Source organism: Haliotis rufescens, unplaced genomic scaffold (assembly GCF_023055435.1).
Source record: "Haliotis rufescens isolate VD_foot unplaced genomic scaffold, xgHalRufe1.0.p SCAF_7, whole genome shotgun sequence".
NCBI classification, from domain to species: Eukaryota; Metazoa; Mollusca; class Gastropoda; order Lepetellida; family Haliotidae; genus Haliotis; species Haliotis rufescens.
In genome coordinates, this window is record NW_025964361.1 from 39,510,086 (window position 1) to 39,526,227 (window position 16,142).

At 42.0% G+C, this 16,142-nt stretch overlaps 1 protein-coding gene across 2 annotated transcripts in view; it reads left to right on the top strand.

Annotated features, from left to right (window-relative positions):
• The window catches only part of LOC124144196 (phosphoglucomutase-2-like), a 44,209-nt gene that overhangs the window by 15,516 nt on the left and 12,551 nt on the right, over positions 1 to 16,142 (top strand). The window contains exons 6-11 of one of the 2 annotated variants that reach the window (XM_048388108.1): positions 765 to 872; positions 1,238 to 1,407; positions 1,987 to 2,116; positions 2,916 to 2,978; positions 3,221 to 3,318; positions 3,893 to 3,931. In XM_048388108.1, the coding sequence (XP_048244065.1) occupies positions 765 to 872; positions 1,238 to 1,407; positions 1,987 to 2,116; positions 2,916 to 2,978; positions 3,221 to 3,318; positions 3,893 to 3,931 (608 nt within the window). The remainder of the gene's footprint in view (positions 1 to 764; positions 873 to 1,237; positions 1,408 to 1,986; positions 2,117 to 2,915; positions 2,979 to 3,220; positions 3,319 to 3,892; positions 3,932 to 16,142) is intronic. The other variant, XM_048388109.1, reaches the window with a different exon arrangement.

Consider the following 16,142-nt stretch of genomic DNA (forward strand, 5'->3'; position numbering starts at 1 on the left):
ACCAAGAAAAAAAAGTATTTTTCCTTAAACTATAGTTTTCTCAATGATGCAGTCATCAAATTGTCTCTTTCAATCAGACTTATTCTACCATGAATTTGGAAATTACTCAATTCTGATTGGTCAGTCAGAGGTATCAAATCACAATAACTACCTTCGATTGCCTGTCTTACCTTGCCAAGATATAGATCATTTACATGTCGCTTTAATATGGATGGATATAACCTTAACATACTAATAGTTGGGGATTTCCTCTTTGGAAAGGAACTTTTTGTGTGGGAAAAATCAGATTTCTACAGCCTGAACATTGGTTTTATTTCTCGTCAGAATAGAAATGTCAGTTAAATCTAACACTCATGCTAAAAACATGTACAACTGAATTAGTTTCAGTTTCAGTTTTTGTGTGTATATTACTACTTGTTTAATGACCCCCGCCATCTTTGTCAGTCAAATATTGCAAAATGTGTTGTAATTAGCGTTTCAATTTCTCTACTAGAATAGCAGCTACAAAACATGTATCCAGCTAGTCTTTCCTTTTGAACCTGCTGAAATATTTATGGTTGAGAAGTTTCCTCCAGATTTGACGTAAATATGCGTATCGTACTACGTATCCGATCGTAACCTATTTACGTGATACATATCATCACCTTGCTGTATCGTTTTACCACCTGCATTTTTAATGCAATATTTTCATTCTGTAATGTGGTAATGCCCTGCTGGTATTAATGACGACTTGCTAACTGCCTATTCTGTACCTATACTTCAAGCCGTATGCTGTGGTGCACTATGGAGCTTCATGTGGGGTCATGATCACTGCCTCTCACAACCCAAAGGAAGACAATGGCTATAAAGTATACTGGACAAATGGAGCCCAGGTAACTAACTCTGTTAACACATAGTAAACTGGCATACAGGTAGTGGTCAGATAATGTGAGGTAACAGATTAAGTTTACCATGTTTACAGGTAAAAGACTGAGTTATCTGGTAATAAACTAGGTTTGTAGGTAACATATTATGTTTACAGGCAACGGAATGGGTTCGGATACCTGATTCAAACTGATTATGTTTATAAGTTTGTCAGCACCATACCCATGTTCATGGATTTCAACAAAGTGGTAAATGTCTAAGACATGCAAAACTTGGGGCTTTCTTCCTACATCAAACTCACTGAAATACTGTTCAAAGCAGTGTTCTATCCAACTCTCTCACTGTTGAATATTAATAAATCCATTTCTTATAGATCATTCCTCCGATCGACAAAGGTATTGCGACGTCCATCAGAGAACATCTTGAGCCTTTCCCCACGTCCTGGAATACATCCTGTGTCGCTGACAGCAAGCTGTTGAGGGATCCCTACGATAAGATATTTGATCTGTACAACAAAGATCTCCATCATCTCTGTCACTTCAGGTATCTTGTGTCAGGCACTGGGGGAGTCCTGGGCAGAGTACGTCACCAGTACACAATCCTACTGAATGAGGATTGGGTGGCCAGAATATGACCTGGATGATGGTTCCATCATTGACAATATGTATCATTGCAAATGCTATCACTAACTGGTTTAGCTCATCCAGATTGAAGGCTGCTCTCACGAAGCTGGAATATTGCTGACTTCTGTATGACCCCCCTGTGGTCTAATGGATAGAGCATCTTTCCCGAAGAGTGGAAGGTCGATTTTTTTTATTCCCCAGCCATATCATGCCGAAAAATGTTAAAAATGGTACTTGTTACCCTGCTTAGCCCTTGCTGGTAACACTGAGTAAGGGGCTAAAACAAGGTGTGTCAGCATGTCAGTGTACTGTGTCTGAGAGGGGTATCCATGTTACACTGCAACACAGCATTTCAGTGGACAAGCACCATAAATCTGGACTAGTACAAACAGACTCACAGACACACGCACAGATGCACATTGCTATGTAAGTGCAATAATACTGAACACAGTGTTACACCCCATTTCACCTCACCTTAAATTGAATATCTTCTGTGCAGAGATCAGAATCTGTCCTCCAAAGTGATCTTCACCTATACTGCCATGCATGGTGTGGGGTACAAGTTTGTGCGCGAGGCTTTGCAGAGTTTCGGCTTTCTTCCTCCTGTACTACTACCAGTCGAAAAACAGGTAGTGTAAAAAATAATTACCCAACAGTTAAAGGATTGCAGTCAGCAGGAATGGTATGATAATATAAGGTGTGTAATATGAGGGTTATAAGGGTTATATATCACTTTTATACACTGAATGTTATATATTTACTTGGTTTGACATGCCTACAGACATGTCACATGTTTACGAGGATTTGGAGAATTACAATTCATGCTAAATGTTGGTACCAAAAAACACACCTAGCGTTCAAAAAGGTTATGTACATTATGTAACCTCAATACAATTGAAGATGAATATCATTTTATGTAAATCTGTCTGCATTTTACCTCTCTTAGAAACATGTTTGCCATTCTTTTACACTTATTGACAAAAAAAGTTTTAATTTAATCAGCTACTACTGTGTAATAAAAATACCTCATCTCAGTGTGCTGTTTATTCTAGAAAAGCACTTGCTAAGAAAAGACTTAAACTAACAATTAAATGCACTTCTAAATTATTATGTATATGGGGCTATGGCCATGATGGCCTTATTACTGAAATATACTTGTAAAGTTCTCTCCAAAGAACACACGTCTAGTCTAATATCAATACAGTGAAAGAAGAGACAAATAAATTGTGTGTGTGTAGATACAGGATATCAATGATCGTTCGTAATATTTAGTATTCCAGTATTTTGACATCTTGATGATTATTGATGATTTTGTAGGTGCTTTTAATCAATATGAAGTTAATTTTACAATGTTTTGATGTGATAGCATGTCTTGCTTGTCATTGTTGTGAGAGACATATTTGGACCAATGTGCTTGTGTTCCTGTAGGTGTGGCCAGATCCTGAGTTCCCCACAGTGAAATACCCCAACCCAGAGGAGAAGGGAGCACTGGTCAGTACTGGGAGTTTTCTGAGGGTGCCAAACCCCTCTCGGCATCTGGCATACCACGTAATTTGTCTTGGGATCCAGTTTAAGAACTCTTTGAGTCATATCAGTGTACACAGCGGGTACAGTTAATAAAGACAGGGAGGACTAGTGCTGTAAGTTGTCCACTAGTCTTCTGAACTAGTCTTAACAAATATGAATTTCTAAGTCTGCACAGTATACTTTCACTAACAAACTGCCTGTTTCAGACATTGTCAAAGCAGATGGCAGATGATAAAGGAAGCGTGGTAATCCTGGCCAATGACCCTGACGCAGACAGACTGGCAGTAGCTGAGAAACAGCCCAGGTGAGTGGAACCAAACGTCCTTGAATTACATTGAGGTGTGATATAACTGGAATACTGCTGACTGTGCTGTTTTGAACACTCACTCATTGATGTGTTGGTCTCTGCAATTAGCTTGAAGAATCAAAAACAAGAAATACATTAACATTCAGCTCCCTTTTTACCCCCCCATATAATGCAGTAAGATATAGTTGACTCCTCGTCTGTCCATCTGTCCGTCCGTCCATAATGATTTCATTTCCGAAGCGTAACTCGAAAACTGTACAATTTTTTTCAACAAAAATTGGCAGATATATCAAACAGATCCTGAAGTGGTGCCTTTTGCTATTTACAGATTTTTTGCTTTTTTTTATTTTTCATGATTTCCATGGAAACAATTTGGACTGAGTCTCATAAGTAGTCCCATTCGTGACCAACTCGTGTTATTCCGGGACAAGCCGAATAGCGACTCGTGCCCCTATCATGGCCATTTTTGCGACCGGGTTCCGTCTTTGCACAAACGGGCATACCTAAAACAATTGTCAACTTGTTGCGAAATGGTTCACATTTATTTCCCCATATATTATATATATTTCAGATGCAGTTTAAAGCACATCGGGACATGCGGAATTATACAGTATGTTTGAACACATTTAATTGTGTCTTGGGTATATTTTTAGATGCAAGACATATGTATAATCAAAAATTATTTCTGAGGGATTCTTTGACGAAGAACTTGAAATCATACGCGCATTCTGATTGGTTTGTCGTATTTTCGCACATAACATTCATCGATAGGGGGACGAGTCTTCTTGCAGGTTACGGAAAGGGGCGAGTGGTGACGAATGAAGTAGTCCATGAGCCAGACCTCAAAATTTCAGGTTTGAGTATCAAAAAGCTGAACAGATCCGATGTGGATTTTCAGTTAGCATGTTGTCTTAAGTGTCCAAAAAGCCCACCCGGACTTTAAGGGTCGGTAGCTTAATACACTTTTGGCGGCCATCTTTAAAATGGCCGCCACGCCCTTTCAGAAGAATACTAACATCAGAAAAACTCAAATAACTCACCACCAAGATGACCTATGAACATGCAATATGGCTTATTTTGTTCGCAACAAAATTCTGCACCAGACAGTATATAACAACTTGATTTTTGAATTTATAATTTGTTCCAAAATTTGGAGTTTTTCAAAACATATGGGTATGCGTTGATGCTTTTTTCACAAAGTTCTTTCAAATGTCAACTCTGCTTTACAAACCAGCAAATTTATGCCCTAGATCAGAGGATCCTCGACTTGTTTGCAGTTTTCTTGGATGGTCTACGTCATGAGAACGGTCAGTTGGCTGGCACTGGCATGGCAATCACTGGCAATCACTGACATGGCCACCGGGCGAAGGGCAACCATCGTTGATGCCATGGGCATTGTTCAAAAGGTCCATGGGGAGCAACTGACATTTGACGAACTGTCTGATCGAATACTGAAACAGATCCTTACTGACGGACGAGGAAGTGAGAGAATCGATGTAGTATTTGATATGTACAGGGACCAGTCGATAAAGACTGCAGAAAGGATCAATCGCGGGTCTACTCAAGGGATTGTCTTCAGTCAAATCAAGCCTGGCCATCGTATCAAGAACTATAAACGTCTGTTAGCCGGCACCGAGAGCAAGACTAAGCTGACAAAGTTTCTGGCGGATAGCTGGAAAGACGAAAAGAAAAGAGAGCTTCTTGGTAACACTACGTTAATGGTAACATCCGAAGGACTATGCTTTCAGATTACACAGGATAAAGTGACAGAGGTGGAAGAATTGGCTACAACTGGACATGAAGAAGCCGATACACGACTTGTTGTCCATGCCAAGCATGCCGCAGCAAACTATCCTACAGTGATTGTGATTTCAGAGGATACGGACTTGGACTGAGTCTCATAAGTAGTCCCATTCGTGACCAACTCGTGTTATTCCGGGACAAGCCGAATAGCGACTCGTGCCCCTATCATGGCCATTTTTGCGACCGGGTTCCGTCTTTGCGCAAACGGGCATACCTAAAACAATTGTCAACTTGTTGCGAAATGGTTCACATTTATTTCCCCATATATTATATATATTTCAGATGCAGTTTAAAGCACATCGGGACATGCGGAATTATACAGTATGTTTGAACACATTTAATTGTGTCTTGGGTATATTTTTAGATGCAAGACATATGTATAATCAAAAATTATTTCTGAGGGATTCTTTGACGAAGAACTTGAAATCATACGCGCATTCTGATTGGTTTGTCGTATTTTCGCACATAACATTCATCGATAGGGGGACGAGTCTTCTTGCAGGTTACGGAAAGGGGCGAGTGGTGACGAATGAAGTAGTCCATGAGCCAGACCTCAAAATTTCAGGTTTGAGTATCAAAAAGCTGAACAGATCCGATGTGGATTTTCAGTTAGCATGTTGTCTTAAGTGTCCAAAAAGCCCACCCGGACTTTAAGGGTCGGTAGCTTAATACACTTTTGGCGGCCATCTTTAAAATGGCCGCCACGCCCTTTCAGAAGAATACTAACATCAGAAAAACTCAAATAACTCACCACCAAGATGACCTATGAACATGCAATATGGCTTATTTTGTTCGCAACAAAATTCTGCACCAGACAGTATATAACAACTTGATTTTTGAATTTATAATTTGTTCCAAAATTTGGAGTTTTTCAAAACATATGGGTATGCGTTGATGCTTTTTTCACAAAGTTCTTTCAAATGTCAACTCTGCTTTACAAACCAGCAAATTTATGCCCTAGATCAGAGGATCCTCGACTTGTTTGCAGTTTTCTTGGATGGTCTACGTCATGAGAACGGTCAGTTGGCTGGCACTGGCATGGCAATCACTGGCAATCACTGACATGGCCACCGGGCGAAGGGCAACCATCGTTGATGCCATGGGCATTGTTCAAAAGGTCCATGGGGAGCAACTGACATTTGACGAACTGTCTGATCGAATACTGAAACAGATCCTTACTGACGGACGAGGAAGTGAGAGAATCGATGTAGTATTTGATATGTACAGGGACCAGTCGATAAAGACTGCAGAAAGGATCAATCGCGGGTCTACTCAAGGGATTGTCTTCAGTCAAATCAAGCCTGGCCATCGTATCAAGAACTATAAACGTCTGTTAGCCGGCACCGAGAGCAAGACTAAGCTGACAAAGTTTCTGGCGGATAGCTGGAAAGACGAAAAGAAAAGAGAGCTTCTTGGTAACACTACGTTAATGGTAACATCCGAAGGACTATGCTTTCAGATTACACAGGATAAAGTGACAGAGGTGGAAGAATTGGCTACAACTGGACATGAAGAAGCCGATACACGACTTGTTGTCCATGCCAAGCATGCCGCAGCAAACTATCCTACAGTGATTGTGATTTCAGAGGATACGGACTTGGACTGAGTCTCATAAGTAGTCCCATTCGTGACCAACTCGTGTTATTCCGGGACAAGCCGAATAGCGACTCGTGCCCCTATCATGGCCATTTTTGCGACCGGGTTCCGTCTTTGCACAAACGGGCATACCTAAAACAATTGTCAACTTGTTGCGAAATGGTTCACATTTATTTCCCCATATATTATATATATTTCAGATGCAGTTTAAAGCACATCGGGACATGCGGAATTATACAGTATGTTTGAACACATTTAATTGTGTCTTGGGTATATTTTTAGATGCAAGACATATGTATAATCAAAAATTATTTCTGAGGGATTCTTTGACGAAGAACTTGAAATCATACGCGCATTCTGATTGGTTTGTCGTATTTTCGCACATAACATTCATCGATAGGGGGACGAGTCTTCTTGCAGGTTACGGAAAGGGGCGAGTGGTGACGAATGAAGTAGTCCATGAGCCAGACCTCAAAATTTCAGGTTTGAGTATCAAAAAGCTGAACAGATCCGATGTGGATTTTCAGTTAGCATGTTGTCTTAAGTGTCCAAAAAGCCCACCCGGACTTTAAGGGTCGGTAGCTTAATACACTTTTGGCGGCCATCTTTAAAATGGCCGCCACGCCCTTTCAGAAGAATACTAACATCAGAAAAACTCAAATAACTCACCACCAAGATGACCTATGAACATGCAATATGGCTTATTTTGTTCGCAACAAAATTCTGCACCAGACAGTATATAACAACTTGATTTTTGAATTTATAATTTGTTCCAAAATTTGGAGTTTTTCAAAACATATGGGTATGCGTTGATGCTTTTTTCACAAAGTTCTTTCAAATGTCAACTCTGCTTTACAAACCAGCAAATTTATGCCCTAGATCAGAGGATCCTCGACTTGTTTGCAGTTTTCTTGGATGGTCTACGTCATGAGAACGGTCAGTTGGCTGGCACTGGCATGGCAATCACTGGCAATCACTGACATGGCCACCGGGCGAAGGGCAACCATCGTTGATGCCATGGGCATTGTTCAAAAGGTCCATGGGGAGCAACTGACATTTGACGAACTGTCTGATCGAATACTGAAACAGATCCTTACTGACGGACGAGGAAGTGAGAGAATCGATGTAGTATTTGATATGTACAGGGACCAGTCGATAAAGACTGCAGAAAGGATCAATCGCGGGTCTACTCAAGGGATTGTCTTCAGTCAAATCAAGCCTGGCCATCGTATCAAGAACTATAAACGTCTGTTAGCCGGCACCGAGAGCAAGACTAAGCTGACAAAGTTTCTGGCGGATAGCTGGAAAGACGAAAAGAAAAGAGAGCTTCTTGGTAACACTACGTTAATGGTAACATCCGAAGGACTATGCTTTCAGATTACACAGGATAAAGTGACAGAGGTGGAAGAATTGGCTACAACTGGACATGAAGAAGCCGATACACGACTTGTTGTCCATGCCAAGCATGCCGCAGCAAACTATCCTACAGTGATTGTGATTTCAGAGGATACGGACTTGGACTGAGTCTCATAAGTAGTCCCATTCGTGACCAACTCGTGTTATTCCGGGACAAGCCGAATAGCGACTCGTGCCCCTATCATGGCCATTTTTGCGACCGGGTTCCGTCTTTGCACAAACGGGCATACCTAAAACAATTGTCAACTTGTTGCGAAATGGTTCACATTTATTTCCCCATATATTATATATATTTCAGATGCAGTTTAAAGCACATCGGGACATGCGGAATTATACAGTATGTTTGAACACATTTAATTGTGTCTTGGGTATATTTTTAGATGCAAGACATATGTATAATCAAAAATTATTTCTGAGGGATTCTTTGACGAAGAACTTGAAATCATACGCGCATTCTGATTGGTTTGTCGTATTTTCGCACATAACATTCATCGATAGGGGGACGAGTCTTCTTGCAGGTTACGGAAAGGGGCGAGTGGTGACGAATGAAGTAGTCCATGAGCCAGACCTCAAAATTTCAGGTTTGAGTATCAAAAAGCTGAACAGATCCGATGTGGATTTTCAGTTAGCATGTTGTCTTAAGTGTCCAAAAAGCCCACCCGGACTTTAAGGGTCGGTAGCTTAATACACTTTTGGCGGCCATCTTTAAAATGGCCGCCACGCCCTTTCAGAAGAATACTAACATCAGAAAAACTCAAATAACTCACCACCAAGATGACCTATGAACATGCAATATGGCTTATTTTGTTCGCAACAAAATTCTGCACCAGACAGTATATAACAACTTGATTTTTGAATTTATAATTTGTTCCAAAATTTGGAGTTTTTCAAAACATATGGGTATGCGTTGATGCTTTTTTCACAAAGTTCTTTCAAATGTCAACTCTGCTTTACAAACCAGCAAATTTATGCCCTAGATCAGAGGATCCTCGACTTGTTTGCAGTTTTCTTGGATGGTCTACGTCATGAGAACGGTCAGTTGGCTGGCACTGGCATGGCAATCACTGGCAATCACTGACATGGCCACCGGGCGAAGGGCAACCATCGTTGATGCCATGGGCATTGTTCAAAAGGTCCATGGGGAGCAACTGACATTTGACGAACTGTCTGATCGAATACTGAAACAGATCCTTACTGACGGACGAGGAAGTGAGAGAATCGATGTAGTATTTGATATGTACAGGGACCAGTCGATAAAGACTGCAGAAAGGATCAATCGCGGGTCTACTCAAGGGATTGTCTTCAGTCAAATCAAGCCTGGCCATCGTATCAAGAACTATAAACGTCTGTTAGCCGGCACCGAGAGCAAGACTAAGCTGACAAAGTTTCTGGCGGATAGCTGGAAAGACGAAAAGAAAAGAGAGCTTCTTGGTAACACTACGTTAATGGTAACATCCGAAGGACTATGCTTTCAGATTACACAGGATAAAGTGACAGAGGTGGAAGAATTGGCTACAACTGGACATGAAGAAGCCGATACACGACTTGTTGTCCATGCCAAGCATGCCGCAGCAAACTATCCTACAGTGATTGTGATTTCAGAGGATACGGACTTGGACTGAGTCTCATAAGTAGTCCCATTCGTGACCAACTCGTGTTATTCCGGGACAAGCCGAATAGCGACTCGTGCCCCTATCATGGCCATTTTTGCGACCGGGTTCCGTCTTTGCGCAAACGGGCATACCTAAAACAATTGTCAACTTGTTGCGAAATGGTTCACATTTATTTCCCCATATATTATATATATTTCAGATGCAGTTTAAAGCACATCGGGACATGCGGAATTATACAGTATGTTTGAACACATTTAATTGTGTCTTGGGTATATTTTTAGATGCAAGACATATGTATAATCAAAAATTATTTCTGAGGGATTCTTTGACGAAGAACTTGAAATCATACGCGCATTCTGATTGGTTTGTCGTATTTTCGCACATAACATTCATCGATAGGGGGACGAGTCTTCTTGCAGGTTACGGAAAGGGGCGAGTGGTGACGAATGAAGTAGTCCATGAGCCAGACCTCAAAATTTCAGGTTTGAGTATCAAAAAGCTGAACAGATCCGATGTGGATTTTCAGTTAGCATGTTGTCTTAAGTGTCCAAAAAGCCCACCCGGACTTTAAGGGTCGGTAGCTTAATACACTTTTGGCGGCCATCTTTAAAATGGCCGCCACGCCCTTTCAGAAGAATACTAACATCAGAAAAACTCAAATAACTCACCACCAAGATGACCTATGAACATGCAATATGGCTTATTTTGTTCGCAACAAAATTCTGCACCAGACAGTATATAACAACTTGATTTTTGAATTTATAATTTGTTCCAAAATTTGGAGTTTTTCAAAACATATGGGTATGCGTTGATGCTTTTTTCACAAAGTTCTTTCAAATGTCAACTCTGCTTTACAAACCAGCAAATTTATGCCCTAGATCAGAGGATCCTCGACTTGTTTGCAGTTTTCTTGGATGGTCTACGTCATGAGAACGGTCAGTTGGCTGGCACTGGCATGGCAATCACTGGCAATCACTGACATGGCCACCGGGCGAAGGGCAACCATCGTTGATGCCATGGGCATTGTTCAAAAGGTCCATGGGGAGCAACTGACATTTGACGAACTGTCTGATCGAATACTGAAACAGATCCTTACTGACGGACGAGGAAGTGAGAGAATCGATGTAGTATTTGATATGTACAGGGACCAGTCGATAAAGACTGCAGAAAGGATCAATCGCGGGTCTACTCAAGGGATTGTCTTCAGTCAAATCAAGCCTGGCCATCGTATCAAGAACTATAAACGTCTGTTAGCCGGCACCGAGAGCAAGACTAAGCTGACAAAGTTTCTGGCGGATAGCTGGAAAGACGAAAAGAAAAGAGAGCTTCTTGGTAACACTACGTTAATGGTAACATCCGAAGGACTATGCTTTCAGATTACACAGGATAAAGTGACAGAGGTGGAAGAATTGGCTACAACTGGACATGAAGAAGCCGATACACGACTTGTTGTCCATGCCAAGCATGCCGCAGCAAACTATCCTACAGTGATTGTGATTTCAGAGGATACGGACTTGGACTGAGTCTCATAAGTAGTCCCATTCGTGACCAACTCGTGTTATTCCGGGACAAGCCGAATAGCGACTCGTGCCCCTATCATGGCCATTTTTGCGACCGGGTTCCGTCTTTGCACAAACGGGCATACCTAAAACAATTGTCAACTTGTTGCGAAATGGTTCACATTTATTTCCCCATATATTATATATATTTCAGATGCAGTTTAAAGCACATCGGGACATGCGGAATTATACAGTATGTTTGAACACATTTAATTGTGTCTTGGGTATATTTTTAGATGCAAGACATATGTATAATCAAAAATTATTTCTGAGGGATTCTTTGACGAAGAACTTGAAATCATACGCGCATTCTGATTGGTTTGTCGTATTTTCGCACATAACATTCATCGATAGGGGGACGAGTCTTCTTGCAGGTTACGGAAAGGGGCGAGTGGTGACGAATGAAGTAGTCCATGAGCCAGACCTCAAAATTTCAGGTTTGAGTATCAAAAAGCTGAACAGATCCGATGTGGATTTTCAGTTAGCATGTTGTCTTAAGTGTCCAAAAAGCCCACCCGGACTTTAAGGGTCGGTAGCTTAATACACTTTTGGCGGCCATCTTTAAAATGGCCGCCACGCCCTTTCAGAAGAATACTAACATCAGAAAAACTCAAATAACTCACCACCAAGATGACCTATGAACATGCAATATGGCTTATTTTGTTCGCAACAAAATTCTGCACCAGACAGTATATAACAACTTGATTTTTGAATTTATAATTTGTTCCAAAATTTGGAGTTTTTCAAAACATATGGGTATGCGTTGATGCTTTTTTCACAAAGTTCTTTCAAATGTCAACTCTGCTTTACAAACCAGCAAATTTATGCCCTAGATCAGAGGATCCTCGACTTGTTTGCAGTTTTCTTGGATGGTCTACGTCATGAGAACGGTCAGTTGGCTGGCACTGGCATGGCAATCACTGGCAATCACTGACATGGCCACCGGGCGAAGGGCAACCATCGTTGATGCCATGGGCATTGTTCAAAAGGTCCATGGGGAGCAACTGACATTTGACGAACTGTCTGATCGAATACTGAAACAGATCCTTACTGACGGACGAGGAAGTGAGAGAATCGATGTAGTATTTGATATGTACAGGGACCAGTCGATAAAGACTGCAGAAAGGATCAATCGCGGGTCTACTCAAGGGATTGTCTTCAGTCAAATCAAGCCTGGCCATCGTATCAAGAACTATAAACGTCTGTTAGCCGGCACCGAGAGCAAGACTAAGCTGACAAAGTTTCTGGCGGATAGCTGGAAAGACGAAAAGAAAAGAGAGCTTCTTGGTAACACTACGTTAATGGTAACATCCGAAGGACTATGCTTTCAGATTACACAGGATAAAGTGACAGAGGTGGAAGAATTGGCTACAACTGGACATGAAGAAGCCGATACACGACTTGTTGTCCATGCCAAGCATGCCGCAGCAAACTATCCTACAGTGATTGTGATTTCAGAGGATACGGACTTGGACTGAGTCTCATAAGTAGTCCCATTCGTGACCAACTCGTGTTATTCCGGGACAAGCCGAATAGCGACTCGTGCCCCTATCATGGCCATTTTTGCGACCGGGTTCCGTCTTTGCGCAAACGGGCATACCTAAAACAATTGTCAACTTGTTGCGAAATGGTTCACATTTATTTCCCCATATATTATATATATTTCAGATGCAGTTTAAAGCACATCGGGACATGCGGAATTATACAGTATGTTTGAACACATTTAATTGTGTCTTGGGTATATTTTTAGATGCAAGACATATGTATAATCAAAAATTATTTCTGAGGGATTCTTTGACGAAGAACTTGAAATCATACGCGCATTCTGATTGGTTTGTCGTATTTTCGCACATAACATTCATCGATAGGGGGACGAGTCTTCTTGCAGGTTACGGAAAGGGGCGAGTGGTGACGAATGAAGTAGTCCATGAGCCAGACCTCAAAATTTCAGGTTTGAGTATCAAAAAGCTGAACAGATCCGATGTGGATTTTCAGTTAGCATGTTGTCTTAAGTGTCCAAAAAGCCCACCCGGACTTTAAGGGTCGGTAGCTTAATACACTTTTGGCGGCCATCTTTAAAATGGCCGCCACGCCCTTTCAGAAGAATACTAACATCAGAAAAACTCAAATAACTCACCACCAAGATGACCTATGAACATGCAATATGGCTTATTTTGTTCGCAACAAAATTCTGCACCAGACAGTATATAACAACTTGATTTTTGAATTTATAATTTGTTCCAAAATTTGGAGTTTTTCAAAACATATGGGTATGCGTTGATGCTTTTTTCACAAAGTTCTTTCAAATGTCAACTCTGCTTTACAAACCAGCAAATTTATGCCCTAGATCAGAGGATCCTCGACTTGTTTGCAGTTTTCTTGGATGGTCTACGTCATGAGAACGGTCAGTTGGCTGTCTACTGGATGCTGTACATTGATCTGGTAGAAATACTACTTGGTTTGATTCGTGCAGACCGAACCGGAGACTGGCATTTGCATCTGAGTAGCATCAGGGATTTGATACCCTGGTGTTTCGCAATGGACAAAACGAACTATGCACGATATCTCCCGGTTTACTATGCGCAGATGAGTGAACTGGATAGAACCTGCCCAGATTTACAACGGCACTTTCTTGATGGTGGATTCTCGGTGCAGCTCCGACAGAGTAATCCATTTGGCAGAATTGCTGTAGACCAGACCCTTGAAGAGACAGTAAATAAGGACACCCAGACGCCCGGTGGGACAAAGGGCTTTAGCTTAAATCAGGGTGCACTGTCTCGCTACTATCTCACGGCAGAGCATAGGGCAAATGCTCTGAGACAGCTAAGAGACCTCATCTCGTTGCAGAGTCCAGGGCTTGGTCATGCTGACTTGCAGAATTCCCGGATCACCAGAGACGAAGCTGATGTGGAGTCTATAGTCGAACTGCTTGAAAGCAGTTGGATAAACCCCTTTGGGAATGAGCCCATTGATCTAGTCTGCATTTCCACAGGTGCAGCAGCACCACCTGATGTATGCAGTGACATTATTAAAGCTCGAGAAAGGGGAGAGGAGGCATACAAGCTGCAGGCGGAACGGCTGGAAAAAGGGTAGGGATTCTATGATCCCATAAAGAAGTTGAAATTGAAGACATTCGCCGACATGAAAAAGGACACTGTGGTAAAAGGAACAAACAAAGAAATTGTTCTGAAAGCAGACAATCGGGCATTTGGTCACATGCTTCTTATTGCCCAGAACAGAAAGCTGGACATGCGAGAGGTTATGTGTTATCCCCTTGGTCAAAAGCCATGGGCACTAGCCAATGGTGATGGGACACTGAAGAAAACAGGAAAATCATCATTAGGCAAGCATATTGAGAAGGACATGGCAATCACTGACATGGCCACAGGGCGAAGGGCAACCATCGTTGATGCCATGGGCATTGTTCAAAAGGTCCATGGGGAGCAACTGACATTTGACGAACTGTCTGATCGAATACTGAAACAGATCCTTACTGACGGACGAGGAAGTGAGAGAATCGATGTAGTATTTGATGTGTACAGGGACCAGTCGATAAAGACTGCAGAAAGGATCAATCGCGGGTCTACTCAAGGGATTGTCTTCAGTCAAATCAAGCCTGGCCATCGTATCAAGAACTATAAACGTCTGTTAGCCGGCACCGAGAGCAAGACTAAGCTGACAAAGTTTCTGGCGGATAGCTGGAAAGACGAAAAGAAAAGAGAGCTTCTTGGTAACACTACGTTAATGGTAACATCCGAAGGACTATGCTTTCAGATTACACAGGATAAAGTGACAGAGGTGGAAGAATTGGCTACAACTGGACATGAAGAAGCCGATACACGACTTGTTGTCCATGCCAAGCATGCCGCAGCAAACTATCCTACAGTGATTGTGATTTCAGAGGATACGGATGTTTTTGTTATCCTCCTTGGGATGCATTCAGAAATTGGCACACGGATACTATTGAGAAGAGAAAAGAAAAATCAGATTAGACTGATTGACATTTCCAAATTGGGTACCACACTAGTCAAGAAGGTCTGTCAGGCACTAATAGGTGTCCATGCCTGGACTGGCTGTGATTCTGTAAGCTCATTCGCGGGCAAGGGAAAGGTAAAAGCCGTTAACTTGATCAGGAAGAATGAACAGTTCAGGGATACGTTTGTGCTTCTTGGACAGCAGTGGTCCGTTTCAGATGATCTATTTGATGGCATACAAGAGTTCACCTGTAGCATGTACTGTCGCAATACAAAGGCCAAAGGGGTGAATGAACTGAGGTACGATATGTTCTGTGCCAAAAAGGGTGATTTGTCATCTGGGCAGCTTCCACCTTGTAAGGATGCCTTGCTACAGCATACTAAACGTGCTAACTATCAGGCAGCTATATGGCGGTGCAGCCTTCAGAACACAGTAAATCTCCCTGAACCAACCGAAGGGCATGGCTGGCATCTGAGTGACGGAGACATTGCAATATCGTGGTTAACTGGAGCACCGGCTCCTGAGATGGTTCTCTCCCTGATGGCTTGCAAGTGTCCACGTGTTTGTGCTGAAGACAGTTGCACCTGTATCCAGAATGGATTACCCTGCACCCCAGCATGCAAACTGCAGAACTGTGCCAACATGACAGCGGAAGATGACACCGACCCAGTCCAAGAGAGTGACAATAGTGACATCGATAGTGATGAAGACTAATGCGGACTTATGTTTTGAACCACAAGTCACCTGGAATAGCATTTTTCTTTCAGTCGATTGATTATTAGAAACAGACTATAATTCCAATTCACAAAACCCTACCCAAGTAGCAGCAGAGCCCAACCCAAGTAGCAGCAGAGCCCAT